The sequence below is a fragment of the Varroa jacobsoni genome, unplaced genomic scaffold, assembly GCF_002532875.2.
Source record: "Varroa jacobsoni isolate VJ856 unplaced genomic scaffold, vjacob_1.0 scaffold_599, whole genome shotgun sequence".
NCBI lineage: Eukaryota > Metazoa > Arthropoda > Arachnida > Mesostigmata > Varroidae > Varroa > Varroa jacobsoni.
Window position 1 is genome coordinate 253698 of NW_019213501.1, and position 15672 is coordinate 269369.

Genomic DNA, 15672 nt, shown 5'->3' on the forward strand with positions numbered 1-15672 from the left:
GGAAAACCTGAGTATGCGCTAAATGAATAAAAAAGTAATGCGTTCACCTCAATTTGGTTAGATTAGGTAATAATAGGAAGTCATATCTAACGGCAGTGCCAGATACAAAACTCGATACATTTATATATAGATATTATAATTATATTACGATGTCTACTTATTATGTATAATAATATACAGGAGTAATCAAAAGTAACTCGGCAGTGAATTATACGACTTCTGCTTCAGCTTGGAACCTATTTCTTTTTAACAAGTACTATATGTACCTTGGCCCTCCATTGACGTTTTTCTGAGTATTGATATCCAAATATTGCAGAACTACGGCAATTTTCCTATCACGTGACCAAAACAATGTACGCAAAAAATTACCACTAGAAATCAAGGATACATGGAGTGAAACGGGGCTCATTCAATCTTGTTGATATTGTAGGGTGGATTATGTTTCACATCATTACAACTTCCGAGCAAAGGCTGTGTCTAACGAACCCGAAGTTCTAGCTGAAGTTTCGACCACTGCGATGTATAACGGAGACGGTTTGTTAGATGGCGGATATTAAACAGAAGCCGGCTTACAACTACCACAGCAACGGACATGTTCTCGTTGGCTCAGGCAAAATCTGCACAGACGTTCGAATTTGAAAAAGACGGCTGATAGAGCCCAGAGTTTCAGCTCTTTCTTGTGCTATCAACAATTGAAGTACAAAAAGGGCAAAGCCACACTATTTTGGGTTTGGTTTTGAAAATGGGTTAACCATTTTCGATCTATAAGCTCGATTATCTGTTTACTTTTACAGTTTATTTTCCTATTGAACGCTAATGTAGCATTTACGAGGGTTATTCTATAGCAAATTCTAATTTTGTTCCCCTACCTGAAATGGTAATAAAGGCGATTTAAGGTTGTAAATGTTTGCGTTGATGATAATGATAATGCAAGAAATACGCATATTGTGGAGTAATAGGTTTTGAGTGATTTCAGCACTTAAAGGTTCTTTATTATATTTATTATTATAGTTTTTTCTAGTCAATTGAAACATACAAAATTCTCCAAAATGCGCTATACTCAAATGACAAATGGTAGACCCGGTAATAACAAACCATATAGCTATCTCATTGCTGATGTCATTAAATTTCAAACCGTTCGCAGTGCTACGGATAAACACGAAAAACTATCCTAATAAGTTGCGCTGTTTATTTATTTATTCGCACTGGTTTTTATTGTGTGTATGATTGGTGGGGCTTGGATCAGCGGCCCCTGGTTGTTCCAGCCAGAGGTGCAGTCGTTCAGATTCCCACACCGTCAGCCTGTTTCTTACAAACCAGATAAATACTATATGTCAAATTATCTCCTGTAGTAATGTACAGCAAAGCGGCCGTAACTAGTGTTAAACTGCTCGATCGTACTTGAAGCAGCATGTTCAGATGGCTTCTTGAAGACGTCCCAGATGTTCTTCCGTTGTCTACCGTAGTATGACACCTCCTAAAAGAATCGTAAGCTCGTATAATAGAGACTTAATAAATAATAGCAAAAATAAGCAAAAATAAAATAAATAGCAAAAGTAAGTTATGTATTGTACGACTGAAAACAGTTTTTGGAGCAGCTTTTTTTTTTTTACTGTGTGTGACACCTCACTAATTAAAAGGGAGATGTGAGATTACCTAAACCTATGTAAACGTAAAATAACGTTCATTATATACCAAAATAAAAACGTTTTTTGTCTAATTAGTTACCAAAAAAATTTTACAGCGACACATGTATGACTTTCTCAGGAAAAAGACCTTTTATCCTAAAGGACATTGAGTTACATATGTCTTGGACAGCATGTATATCTGAAAATGGTCCTTACTGGCAAGGGCTCAGGTGCTCGGCGGGTATACGATGGCCATACGCTACCCCATCGCCTGCGGTGGTTCCCTCGAGCAGTCGTCTGGACTGCGGTTGATGACATGGAATTTCCGTCTTGGCCAAGCGCGAGATTCCTATTTCGAAGTTTTTGAATGAATTTGACCGCGCCCGTGGCTATGATATCCACAGCCTAGTGTTCAGCGATAAGACGACGTTAGTATAATTTAAGGACTGCTAAAGTACAAAATCCAAATCGATATTTTTATGACTACTAGTCTATACCAAAGCATCAGCACCAATATCATCTGTAAACGTACATTTCACTAACCTCTGTGCATACTCCTCCAAGATAGAAGCACCTAACTATTAGGATTGTACATCGCAAAATCTGACTAGGTACAATTGTTATATGCGCTTGGCGGGTACGATGGCGGGTAGACGTTGATCGTTGAATTGTATGTACGTAAGGTGTATGGGACTCAGGCAGTAAATAGTTTAAAAATTACTTCAATTTAGAAAATACGTCTATATATATATATATATATATATTTTTTTTTTTTTTTGCAGAAATACCTGGAAGAGAAGATAGAACGAGAGTCCTAGGTACATTCCATTAATCCCTCCGATGATAGATAGCACTCGAATTTCGTCGTATTTTTTTATGGCCTTGACGTGTTCGTATGTGAACGAATGAAAATATACTACTATACGGGCACTGCCCATCTGTGTGTACATTTGCTGCTCACGGGTTTGATTACCTGCAGCAGTAATTATGAGAGCTAGAAATTTAGGGACCGCTATGTACCTGTCAATTAATACTTAACATAAATATGTGTTAACTTAAAATATCTTCTAACGACATTGCAATTTCTTTCAATCCTTATGAAATTTCTTTGTTAAATACTGTTATTTTATTATCTTGAGAATTTACAGTTATTTGATCTCATTATATAATTATGGATAAGAGTAAGAAGGTAGCTCTTTAGTTTGTTCAGGTGTTTTTTTTACAGTGATTTAAGTATAAGCAAGCTATATTTATATCAAACGATGAAATTTTTGGAACAGTGTGTTTCTTATTGACAATATTTCATGAGTTACATGTATTGATTGGGACTGACTTTATTTTCATTGCTTAATTTAGTGCTAATTAACGTAATCATATAAATCAAAAAAGACACTTAGTATTTGAAATGTTTGCTTGATATTTTGGTTTCATTACTTTAATATGTATTAAGTATATTAAATAAAATCAACTGAAAAGTTTATTATTAAATAAATTAGTATAGATTTTCATAGTAATAATGAATTTTATATTTTCAGTATTTTAATATTTTTGCCTTTGATTGTCAATTTTAGGAATGAAAAATCAAGATCGCTTGAACGTAGATTTGGCAGATTCTATCTAACTTGGTTTCCATAACTTTTGAAATTTTCGTTTTTTTTTAATATTACAATTGCTACTACTTTACGAGCTCCTCTATATATATATATATGGTTATGCAATTAGTTATCATATTAGGTCGCGCTAGAATAGATTAGGTTCTAACTATAAACCATTACAGTCAAATATAAATGTGTTGAGAGGTTATAATAAAGTTTTATATACAAACAGATTCACTAGCACCACCATGATGGCTCCAATTGTAACTTAAATGTGGAAAACATTGTCACTATCCATATAAGTCGACTTTCCTCTCAGCTAACATTGCCACTGTTGCTATAAGATCTCCAAAAGTAAATTTCAATCGGGAACATCATGTCTTACCCACAATGTACATAAATAAGCTTGTAGCCAATCCAATAGCATCAATTTGAATCCTCATGTCAGCCTTCGTACTCCCGATATCTGCGATATATTGCATACGAACTAAATGTTCGAGGACTTCACGCTACAATAAACTATAATTGACTAGTTCTAATAAGAATAGACCTTACCTAACCCAGTGTTCTCTTCAGCAACTAAGCCCGCCACGCTGACATCAGTGTCATACCGTCGTGTTTCGCATTCCCTTCGACAATCGCACCGAGCCTGAACCACAGATTTAGGCAATAGGTTAGGAGGTCCTTAACACGCTCGTCTACTACGCAACAATTAATGTTGTCTAACAATGGCCTTCTGTTAATCATCACGTTCATGCCAATCACCATACTAAACGAGCACAAATTATAGACAAAGTAAATAGACCTGCCCACGTTTCATGCCCTGCTAATACCTGAATTCGGCTGATATCGTGAGCTAAAGACCTGTCAACTAATTGTAATGTGGTTAAAAAAAATCAAAGGTCGGCTATATGTATACGGGCGATGCTCAAAATGATCGAAATGCTCTTCATCCTTGTGGCATTATTTTTCTAGATGTTTTTATTGGAAAAACTAGTATTACGCTACGTCCGAACTCGATCTACTCACCTCCCAAACCATGTTGGTTTTTTTATAGAGGACTTTTTTGGTACATTCATTTTTCTTAGCCGACTTGCAGTATTTGTAATTCTCGGTGAGCTCTGGGTTAATTTTTACGGTAGGATCATTTTGGACGCACTTGCATTTAAAAAGGAGATACTCAATCTTACAATACTCCAAACACATTGGACGGCTATACTGTTGCGTTTCTACGAAAGGATCAATAACCTGTAATAGGTATCAAAACATAGAATAATACATTTTGTCATATGTTGATCAGGTGATTACAAAAAAAAAAGAAGAGTACTGGCGCATTTTTTCAAATGCTAGCCTAATATAACCAGCTGTAGTAGTACACATACGAATAGCTTGGAGACCGTTATTACAGCAATGGGTAACATATTCATTTTTAAAGGTTAGTTTCTCACTATCGAAATGTAAGCCTGGTGCGTCCTTTATTGTTATATATATTATGCAATAGATAATTAACCATGCGATGAACAGAGAACTTGAATGGTTTTAAAGATCAATTTCACCCAATTATTATCCTTTGACGTACATCTGGATCGTCATCTACAACGTTGCCAGTTCTGCAGGCTGGAGAGATACGTAACACATATGACAACGCGCTCGTAATCGTTCTTGGGCTGGCCGAAAACATTAATTGCGAGAATTACGGCCTACGGAAGAGACAATTGCTGCGGATCGATCACTACCGAGAAAGTTACCGGTAAAGTAAAAATTGGCATACGCGGTGCAGGGGGCCAAATTAGATCTTGTTAGCAAAAAGCCTGAACTCAGGGGGAGGAACGCGATATATATAGATAGCTAGTCATGGGTAAAAACGAAACGCACTGGCACAGTGCAGTACTCAATTTAAATCATAAGCAACCAGCGGATCTAAGGTGAAATGTAAAGGTCTTTCAAAAGATCAAACATAGCAGGACCATGGTCGGAGCTCTTTAAAGACAAGCCACAGAAACTAGTCATATATAGCTAAATAAGTGACGAAGCGATCAGCGCAACTGCCTAAGGGATGAAGTTTTCTAATGGCAGCCATAGGGTCGGAGGGCAGCAAAACAATTTCAATGTCCATTTCCAAGATGTGATTATAACGGTTTAATTAAGACAGAAGAACTAATGAACATTAAGTGCAAGTACTGCGCGATAAAAGAAACATTATACGAACACAGATAAATGAAGGACGATTGCAGAGGAGCAACATAGGAAATAGACCAAATAACTGGACTTGGTCATAACGTCAATTGCTATATACTATAACAGTGTACAGAATTTGTTTCGTGGACAATTAATGGAGCTTATTGTATTTTTACATATACTTTGATATCCTCAGGTTAGTATGATCTAGGCAGACTGCTTGAGGCCTCTATATTGTTTGCTTTTATTTTTCTATGCTCCTTTCATTTCACCCAAAGTTCTCACTGACATTTAACGTTGCTTTAAAGGCCTAAGTCATCAGATAAGTCGAACCGCACCTTGACCGCGCCTTCAAGCGTTCCCTCTTTCAACGGTTGAGGCCACACATCTCTGCAGCTATCCTGGTATGGCGGTCCCAAGTTGAAGGTGGTCATTAAATTTAAACCTGAAGCAAACCCAACACAAACTGGGTAATTGCGATATACGGGTTGGGCTTCGGTGGGGCGTTTATGAAGGCGTGTCCTGACGTTGCGTTTAATAACTGATAACTGGCATATTGCCGTTCATTCTAGAAAACTGTAGTCTTGTTCTTTCTTTCAAAGGTGATACTTTTCTATATAACAAGTCATACTGCAAATTTGATCTATTTTATCTATCTTCTAGAAACTATTTTTTGGATTTATTTTTGCTTTACATCTTAAATAATCAAGCAACGCGGATTACTGCCAAATGGTCGGTACGGTGTCAATAAATTTATACCCGATTACGACTTGAAACGAATAGCACAGCCAAGCATTAGAAATTTATTACTATCATTGAGAGAAGAGCAGTCGAAAGGGGTTCCAAGTAAACGTTCGCGGGAATTATTCCTCGAGACTATTATGATGAAAAAACAAGAAAACAGTAGCCTAAATTACCCGAAAAACAAAAATTTTTATGAAGACCACGCTGCATTAGCGATACTAGCCAATATACGTCGTGTATCCAGGCAGAATGTAGACGGAGTCGTGGCAGATCGAGTAGTCTTTGTTGTGTTCGTGGATCATTACCACGAAACCGACTTCATTTGAAGTTGGCAGATATTCCTGTATAAGGGGAGCAAAAACAGCGCCATTATCTTAAAAGCATCAATTTTATAGCGTCCTCACCGGCATAGGGACGCTACGTAACGTCCCTAGAAGGGGTCTTAAAAATAGTCTTTGGTAATGAGCTAAGCCTTTGACAATGCGCTTATAACTAGCATCTCAAATTGCTAATTAAATTCTTACGTCAATTTCGGTGTTAAGCTGGATAACAAGCCCGCTTAGTGGAGACGACAATGTTCCGTATTCGTAATACTTATCCCACTCCCTTTTGGTCCTCTCGTGTTCCGCTCGGTCCTAGAGCATAAAAGGTAGGAGGACACTTTGAATGCAATCTACCTAGAGCAGAGAATCATAATTATTTGAAAATGAATGTTGAATATAAATCCGTTCAATAATGATCCAGAGCTTTCTATGAAGAACGTCGCCAGTTATCGTAATGGATTGTACTCTTGCCGGGTGTACACATCTTCTAGGCTCAGGTTCGAATCCGGGTGCACGCGCACTTCGTTTGATAAAATGTCTAGCAGCGATACCAACCGTACTACTCGAAACAAAGAGCAGGCACATATCCTTGGATAACGCATATCGATATATCAATTAACTCAATGTACTTGTTGTGATTCTACAGTCCGGCAACTTGAACAAAAGTAAGACCCTTGTTATCACATCTATTAGGGGGATTCAGTTAGGTTCAAAATATGAAAGTGCGTATTTCTATATGGAGCCGAAACATATTTGGGCAAGCGTTCACGTTGGGCGACCCTCAGACGTTTGATTTAGGCTGTTCAAAGACAAGCTATAGTAAGGCCTATTAAATATTCTGGGAAACAACCGAATCAAAGTAACTGCGGTAGCAAAGAAATGTAGCATTTCAAACCCATTTATCTTCGAAATGATGCGTGTTGAACAAGAACTTTGCAAATAAGCTACTGCGTTGGTTCGTTATAGCTTAAAATCGATGCCGAAATGACATTTTCAATAATAATAATAACTTAAAACTCTACAGAGATTCAGAAGGACTTGTCTATGTCTACAACCGTTGACATAAATCTCGTACTGCAGTCTCAGAGGAAAGAATTGTGAAAATAGCAGGTTAAAAGAGTTATATATTAGACAACAGGGATTTCGTCGGCCAAAAGGATCATAAAGACTACGGATTCACTACAAACGTCTCATATTATTTACCTGGGGAGAGAAGTAGCAAACAAAAAAACATTCGTAAGGAATAACCTTATTTATCCGGGAAAAACTATGACTTTATTGGGACAATCGCCGTCTCAGAAACCGCGTACTCGTTTTGGTTACAACCAATACGATAACGTGCAACGTTCGATTGTCAAAAGTAGGCCATTCATCAAGACACTTGTGAAACTTTCTAATTTTAAAGAAAAGCTACGATTTGTAAGAAGAAAAATACGTTCTGTGTGCAAAAATGGTAAGTTAGCAACGACATATTTCGCTGTTTAGACCAAAATTGGCAAAAATAAATAAGTAGACAGTTAAAATTCATTTCTACTTTGACAAAAATAGGATACATTAATAATAGCTTTCGCGTACAGATTATAAATAAGATACAGACAATAAAGATATAGACGTACCTCTTCCGAGAGTTTTTGAAACTTTTTGGTATGGTTTCTTCGGTGACAGTGAAAACAGAAGCACGAACCGTACAGCTGGCTCACCGTCTCCGTGAAGCGAAGACCAGTATTTGTCGTGCAATCATCATTTGACGCATAACTGTATACATGAAACTTTACTTTTTTTTTTTGTAATATTTCTTATTATATTCTACAAATAGCGTCTATAAGAGACGGGATCCGTTGAAGAAAGTGTCAACGATCCCTTCTCGCTTATCAGCGATTTACGGGCGTTTGAAAATCAACGTGACTTAAAATATTACACACCGCATACCGGTTGTCTGAAGTGTTTCAAATAGATATTAACGTAGAAATGGCACAAGGCTTCTAATTTTCACATATAATCACATATGTATGGAAAATGGTCCATAGAGCTGGATACCCGCTAATACTCTAAATAAGCCCAAAATCCCTCTAAAGAAGGTCGTGTTGAAGAAAAGCGACTACTCTTTGCTCACCTGCACTTCTGCACCATACTGCCCACCTTGTGACCCAGATCTGTTATAATGGCGTCGCCCATTTCTCCAGCAGCGATTGTTTCTTTAATCCATTGCGCAAGTTGTGCTCGAATATTCAGATCTTCCTCATTTGGTTGCTTCACCTGTTCGTTGTCGCCGCAAATCCTATCGCACATCCATCGGCTGCAAAAGAAAAATTCTCATTGCCATTCTTTATTCAATCAACAATACAAATAACACCATAATAATCTGCATAACAAGAAGCTTGTACAATGGCAATCAAGCGATTTTGCCGGTACAAGATAGATAAAAGCGCGAGTGATCTAGCAAAACAAAGTCGAGCTATTGTCAGTCAAGTCTCTACTTTATCTGTCTTCCCCAAAACGCAACATGCATCATTTTTCTTTTGTTGTTTTAATACATAGTAGTGTAATATGTAGTTAACTTTACTAGACTCTTTTTTCGAAGGAAAAAGCGATATTTAGTAGTCTGAAAGTTATCTACCTGTTCTCATCTGGACAAAAAGCATTGAGCGTAACTTCTTCACCAAGGTTATCGATCTTTACTGATCTGTATAACAGAGAGTCATTGCGGCAAGCCTTGCTTTTCAAGAGTGGGTTAACATTACAGATTGTCACATCAGGAAACTCAAGAGTGTCCACTGTCTTGTACTCGTACGTGTAAATTACCTGAAACATTTAGAAACCAGTTTTGTAGGAGTTCGTTATGGGCGTTCCAAGGTATCGTATATACATATGTAAACATTGAAATGTGAGGTTTGGCGTTGACTTAATAGGTAACTTAATTTATTCAATAATGAAACTATACTTGATACATATGTGTTATAGTACTGATTCAAATCCCTGTACTGGCAAGCGAGCTACTTGGATGATAAGTTCACTTACCGTTTATTAAGCAGCCTTTCAAATATTTACCTAGCAAACTTTTACATCCAGCTTATAACAAAGCACGGATAGTCTCTAAAGCAAATGGTAGGCTCATTCTTCAAATGTAGCTAATAACACTCTTTCTATTAGCTAGTTTGCATTATATATATATAGATCCGTTTGTAAAGAGGGTCTGGATTCTCGTCACTTACTGGATACTGCATATATTCCTGAATAACTCCCATGAGATCAGATATCGTGAAAAAAAAGAGCGGTATCAGAACAGTGCACCAGAGCAACTTTCTTATAGGTTCATGACGGGGGCTGGCCAGCACCTCAGCGGAGGGAATGTTCGACCTAGACGAAAAAGTAAAATGTTATCTCAGTGTATAACCTTCATCTACATGTTAATCAGTATTATTAAGAGAACTCATGATAAAGGAACGAACGATTATTGTTCGACTCGGTCGGTCTTTCAGCGTCTTCTCGGCGTTCTTATTTTTAAGAACATCTGCAATAAATCGGCAATGTGCGCTCATCCAGTCAGCCATAAATAGTCATTGTGTTGAGTCGAGTTTTTGAGACGTGTCTAGATAGAATCGGACTTTTGAAAAACGTCTCTTGCTGTCAATGACCGGTTTTGAGCCGTGAGGACTCGGTTTTTCATGGGCTCGCGAATGATGAATCCTTCAGTCAGTGAATATGTGTTTTTGAGACAAAAACGAAAAAAATACTAATAATAGTACCAAACTAAATATCTACCATGTTTCTCAGTGGCCTTCTGCCATTTTCGTCGTAACCCCTAAATTCCATCACTGTAGAACTTTCTAGGCGAAGTGACTTTTGCAACCATTGAAACTAAATTAACATTGTCTAAGAAATTCTGCAGAGACCAAAATAGATAGTCTGATGCTGTAAAATTCTGGATATGCGGTGGACGTACTAGAATTATCCTGTCAGTTTCACCCGGGGAGACAAATATGTGTGTGATGTTGAATTGTCATGATAGAAATAGACGCCTTGCCTGCTCATTAGTTTCCGTCGATTTTTTTTCAGTTAACGTAATTTTTTTAATTATTAATAGCAGAACTGTGAGTCCGTCCTTTTTTCAAGCGGCAACTCTTAATGTACGACTTCTTTTCGAGTGCAGCAGACACGCCCTAGCACCTTCTTTACCATTAGTCTGAACTTTACTACGAAGATTTCTTATTTATCTGTTTTCACTTATATAATTACGGCTGAAGGACTTGTGTTTCATCGCTCGTGACCAACCGCTCCAGAAATTACTTGAGTTATAAACTGTCCATAAAGTCCTATGAATGAGGATACGATTGATTAAATTCAGCTATTTGGCGTCAGTTCGTGCGGTAGGCAAATATCCTGGCCATCTTTTGTTTAAAATGGTTGGTACTGTATGTTTAATTCTTTAGCGGTATCATGGCTATTCACCTGTCGGCCCGGCTTTAATTTCACAGTAACTTCATCAGTTTTGTTTGCACCTGCCGGACCACAGGTATGAGAAACAGGTTTGGCGTTGAAATTTTTAGAATGAAAGCGGCCAAACCGCTTTTGGACTCTAACTTTCCATAACCTACGCATCTGTAAATTGTGTAAAAAAACATTAAGTGAATTTTCACGAAAATAAATAAAGACGTGTCGACAATTTCAGCAGAGTTACTACGGTCAAATCTCACGTTGAAACGATACCTCTAGCTAGGTAATTTGAAAGCCATCTAGCTAAAAAAATGGTCAATACTGTTGAAATGAAACTAAAATTTAGATTCTTAATGAACCCTAAAGGATATTTCGGGCGGGCTTCTTGTCTTACAATATTGATGGGAAATTTCATAAAGTTATTTCAATTAAAAACACTTGATGAATCTGTAGTAGTTGAAACTACCTGTGGCTTAAATAAACAAAGATTAAAAGATGTGTTAGTTCATAAATCAGTTCGTAAAGTGAAATGGTCCATAAAACCAGTTCGTAAATCTACCCACCTGTAGAAGCCATCTCGGTAGATATTGCCCAATTCATAGATCCAGGAATCTCGTCTCCGGCAGTTCTTTTTACACTGAAAGCACGCTTTTTGAAAACCGCTTCTAATATGAAAGCATACAGCCACTCTAGCTGCTGTTCCATGAAGCGACACTTATACACTATTATGCATAGCCATTTAGTTGATGTTGTTAATTGTTTCCGAATAAAATCCGGCGCCCGTTAAAAGATACGATATTATACTGACTAAATTCATTTTACGATGCCTCTCTTATATGGATATTAAGTAGTTTCAATTAGACAAATATGATGCTTTGATACCTTTTCCATCTTGCTGGATTTGTACTCTAATTCGGGGACCGTGGGCGAGATAGCGATAGGCTTTCCATCGTGTGAATGCGGATAGAACAGTGGATCTCTACCACTATATTTTTGCCGTGATCCTTCAAGGACTCCTGTCCGGTCATCAGAAAACACTATGAATTTTGTTGAACCGTATTTCTGAACGCTTCGTTACTGTTTAGCTTGTTGCAACTCGTAATGTCATGGTTTTCGGTTGAATTATTTCAACAATAAATGTACTTCAGAATGTAAAGTGTGTGTAATATTTGGTCCTGGGTCGAACGATTTAGAATTCCGCTGAGAGTTATCACTAATATTATGAAGTAAATAATGTTTTTCTTTTCATGTGCTTCTAGATAGGCTCCTATACATTTTGTCTTATCCTGCTCAAAAAAGAATCTATAGCTGTTTTTTTTTTTCTTTTTGTCAATGAAAAAATTTTTGCTTTTGTTCTCGCTCGCGTAGGCCGAGTCACAAAACGTTAGACACTCTCATCATGATCTGCACATTTTCGTGCAAACGTCCAGTAACATCAGGCTGTCAAAGGTTACATTAATACAACGTTAGGGTTACATCAAATCCGACCGTTGACAGAGCAAGCATTTTTTTTGACAAAAAAGAGCCCCGAGAAATAACGTTTTATCTCTAATTGTGGCTTCTCAGTAGATTTTTCTATTATATCAAATACAAGCCACACTTCTACCCGTTCTTCAGACACTTCTGTCTCTTTTGAGCCTAGAAGAAGAGAACTTACATCTGCTGTTGCGTTAAAACGCTACTGATACAATTGATAAGAATTAAACGGTAAGTTACATTGAATATCGTCATTATTTGAGCGTTAGCTCTCATGAAGTTCATAAGAACAGTGTCCTGTTAACTAAAAAAAACTACTTTTTAGGTTTTTATGCGTATATAATTTTTTCTATTATATTTTATTGCAAAACATCATATGTAGCTTCTAGGTTGATCATTTTCCCGAGCCTACTGTGAGGGTTAATTAAGGCGTTCATAGATCGTGTGTTACAGTGCTTTTCCAAGAAGACTAAGCATAACGTGCGGATTTCTCATACATCTAAATCGCAGTCAGGGTAGCCTTGTTGAAAGCCCTATGCTAAACACTTCACTAATGTATCATACGTCAGCATTTGATGCTTCTTTCATTTTGCAGACGTTTTCTATCTCTGCCGCAAAATGGCAACTTCCACTAAATTTATTTTACGAAATAAAAAACTTCTCATTGAGCATGAAATAAGAAACAAAACTAACAAGCATGTAAAACTAGGATTAGGTTTATAATAAATAACTAGGTTTCTAAACTATACTTTACGATTACATAGTTCATGCATACTTGTTCGAATCTATGGGGAACACACAACGCCGAAAAAAGCTGTATTTAGTTTGCCTGCGATTTTTCCTGTTCCATCCTTCTAGGCAGTACAGTACAAACACTCAAGCACAACCTGGTTAACATGCCAAAAATTGGCATAGCCAGTATGTTTACACAAAATCGTAGTCGGCTTCTTTAAATAGACCGCACAGAACAGGCTGTTCTCGGTAATCAAAGCGCTCAAATGAAGTATCATATCATTGAAAATAGATAACACTTCCTGCGTTCTAGAAATACACCGCACATATTTCTGCCATTCTCGCTAACGACTCAGCTACAAGTACGGTTCAATAGCTATCTGTAGAGCAAAACGGCCTAAGCAAAAAGGCTGCGCCATTTGTCCGCTGATTGCTACCGCGGTTGCTGGTTGACTGAGGGCACCTAATAGAGGCATAATTTGATAATTGTTGCAATATAATTTGGTAAGCATGCGCAATCCTTGGGAAACATTTTTTTGGTGATGCGGTTAATGGATGCCCACGCAACGATTTTGCTATTTGAAGTGTCAATTAAACGTGTCACCATGTATAAGGGCTTTTCGTTCCACTGTGGTTTTACGAAACTTCTATGGTGGGATGTCAGTGCTTGCCGATTCATGCTACAACCAGTCATCCACCGCACTGGCCTGAGTTTAACCTGCCCTCACAGGTACCAACATTTTCGACTATAGTAAATGGTCATATCGGCCGTTCCCCGACGCTATTGTACTATGCGATTAAACTAGACATCAAATCAGCCATATTTTAAATGATGTTTACGAACCTTTCATTACGAATTAAAGTAAGACACTTTCTATGTACATCACAAGTTACTTGGCCACAATGGGAGAAACTATTAACATTCGCTGACTCTCAAACAATCGAAGTAATCATAGGTTTCATTCATAAGCTTTGCTGGGTTGAACTGGTTCACCTTAAGCTTATTGATTAGCCTTTGGCCGCGATCACAATATCGTGAAATGCGTCGCTTAGTCGTCTAAGCCTCAGAAACCGTATCGCCTGTTTAGGCTAAAAGGGGGGTGGCCAAAATTAAGGCCGCGCCCCACGCGCCTATAAGATTTGTCATCGGCTTGGTAGCAGTTTTCGTGTCATGTGTTTGTGGCAAGGCACAAGATCAATACAGTAAGACTGTAGATGCTCAGATTAGGCAAGAGTCACATGTTATATACGTATGCTGAAATGTTATGTACGTTGCTTGAAGGACATATCGTCTTACGAAGTTTTCGAGGCGTTATTGTAGTCTTATACTAAAAATTAATTCCATACCTGTCGGTTTCTTTGATATACCTTGTGTACCTAAATGCATATCGATCTATATTAAGTTATTTTGTGCCTCTAGCATCAAAAGGCACGCAACACAGAGTATTTGTGTTTTAATTCCCCTGCACATATACATTTATCCGTATCCTAAAGCGTTTCTTCTTATTTACTACTTGACCGGTCAATAAATAGGTAAACTCTGTTTAAATTTTGTCGATATTCGACATCCAAAAAATCTCTACGACTTTTCCTAGAAAAAAAAATTCTATTAACAACTACAACTCGAGCCGTATCCGCCATACTCCAACTGAAGGCGCTAGCGCAGACAGGGTTTGTTGCGTGTCATAAATCAGCCGCGTGAAGCAACGCTTAATGGCAATACCGGACGCAAAATGTTTTATTTTACGAAATGTTTCTCGCTCAACTGCTTGCTTTTGAAAGTTGACATTTGGCCGATACGTATATACGAACACCGTAACATCCTCTATTCCTCACCCAGCATGTCAACCACTTTATACCATATTCGCTGCCTTCTTTACACTTTTAGTCATTGCAGCAACGAAGCCTCTATGGTTCAGGTTTTACGTCCGGTATTACCTTTAAGCATTTCATCAGACAGCTGGCTCTCAGCGCGATGGGTTCGAACCTAGACCACGGCGTGTTCCCAAGATTAGAATGCAAATGCCTTATCACTAAGCTATCGCTGTCCAGCAGCCGCAATGCAAGGCCCTATGATTTTTTCGTTTTGCGGAAGTTCCGTTTTTGCACTCGTAAACTCCGATCTACAGTTCTACTACAGCAGTACAAAATTAAACTAATCATTGTTACATAATTCTGCAACTAAAACTTCTGTGCCTGCGGAAAAGGATGAGAAGCCTGGCGACGTTCGGCACGTTTAAACCAACATCTAGCTCTCTATGTACACCTAGACTATTTCATGCGTTTTTAAGTGTAGATGCTGACGAATACGTCACCGCTCTCCCACTATCATTAAGCATGTACAGGGTCACTTTGTTTTAAAAACTATACAGGTACGTAAATAAGAGTAACTAGATATAGCTGGTGTTACATATAAGGGGTTTAGAAAGATTTTGACGAGAAATCCTCGTCTAATTACCTCTATCTGCGGAATAGTGATTGAAACTTAATTCTTTTTCGGTTCTCTTTAAAATTGTAAAGCTCCGATAAATATCTCATAGGGCTTGGTAACTTTTTAACCTC

General features: G+C 37.8%; 2 protein-coding genes and 1 long non-coding RNA gene across 4 annotated transcripts; 1 reads left to right on the top strand and 2 right to left on the bottom strand.

The window, feature by feature from the left end:
• Window positions 1-945: 945 nt before the first annotated feature.
• LOC147753276 (acid-sensing ion channel 3-like) lies at window positions 946-4992 on the bottom strand. The gene is made up of 6 exons (XM_086968860.1): window positions 4803-4992; window positions 4253-4471; window positions 3779-3872; window positions 2417-2601; window positions 1845-2033; window positions 946-1477 (listed from the first exon to the last, which is right to left on the bottom strand). The coding sequence occupies exons 1-6, from the start codon at window positions 4902-4904 to the stop codon at window positions 1340-1342; spliced, it is 927 nt and encodes a 308-aa protein (XP_086824986.1). The 5' UTR covers window positions 4905-4992; the 3' UTR covers window positions 946-1339.
• Window positions 4898-5851, top strand: LOC147753277 (uncharacterized). The gene is made up of 2 exons (XR_015311689.1): window positions 4898-4973; window positions 5710-5851. It is a non-coding gene; the product is annotated as an uncharacterized LOC147753277 (long non-coding RNA).
• On the bottom strand, window positions 5765-14041 carry LOC111261834 (acid-sensing ion channel 1C). Of its 2 annotated transcripts, none has more exons than XM_086968858.1 (10): window positions 13955-14041; window positions 11785-11918; window positions 11466-11539; window positions 9681-9825; window positions 9086-9270; window positions 8582-8764; window positions 8085-8223; window positions 6670-6780; window positions 6319-6486; window positions 5765-5846 (listed from the first exon to the last, which is right to left on the bottom strand). In XM_086968858.1, exons 1-9 carry the CDS (start codon window positions 13959-13961, stop codon window positions 6364-6366), a joined length of 1101 nt encoding a protein of 366 aa, XP_086824984.1. In that variant the 5' UTR covers window positions 13962-14041; the 3' UTR covers window positions 5765-5846; window positions 6319-6363. The 2 variants fall into 2 exon arrangements, with proteins under 2 accessions (XP_086824984.1, XP_086824985.1); XM_086968859.1 differs by lacking the exon at window positions 13955-14041 and adding an exon at window positions 13154-13635.
• Between the last annotated feature and the right edge of the window lie 1631 nt (window positions 14042-15672).

Coding starts and splice junctions, on each gene's coding strand:
- LOC147753276 (XM_086968860.1), bottom strand. CDS start 4,904: ATGTTTTCGGCCAGCCCAAGAACGATTACGAGCGCGTTGTCATATGTG. Junction 2,034..2,416: donor CGTTCTATCTTCTCTTCCAG/GTATTTCTGCAA, acceptor GCTGAACACTAG/GCTGTGGATATCATAGCCAC. Junction 1,478..1,844: donor GAGCACCTGAGCCCTTGCCA/GTAAGGACCATT, acceptor CGATTCTTTTAG/GAGGTGTCATACTACGGTAG.
- LOC111261834 (XM_086968858.1), bottom strand. Junction 6,781..8,084: donor TTCAAAAACTCTCGGAAGAG/GTACGTCTATAT, acceptor TTTATGCTCTAG/GACCGAGCGGAACACGAGAG. Junction 6,487..6,669: donor AGCTTAACACCGAAATTGAC/GTAAGAATTTAA, acceptor CCCCTTATACAG/GAATATCTGCCAACTTCAAA.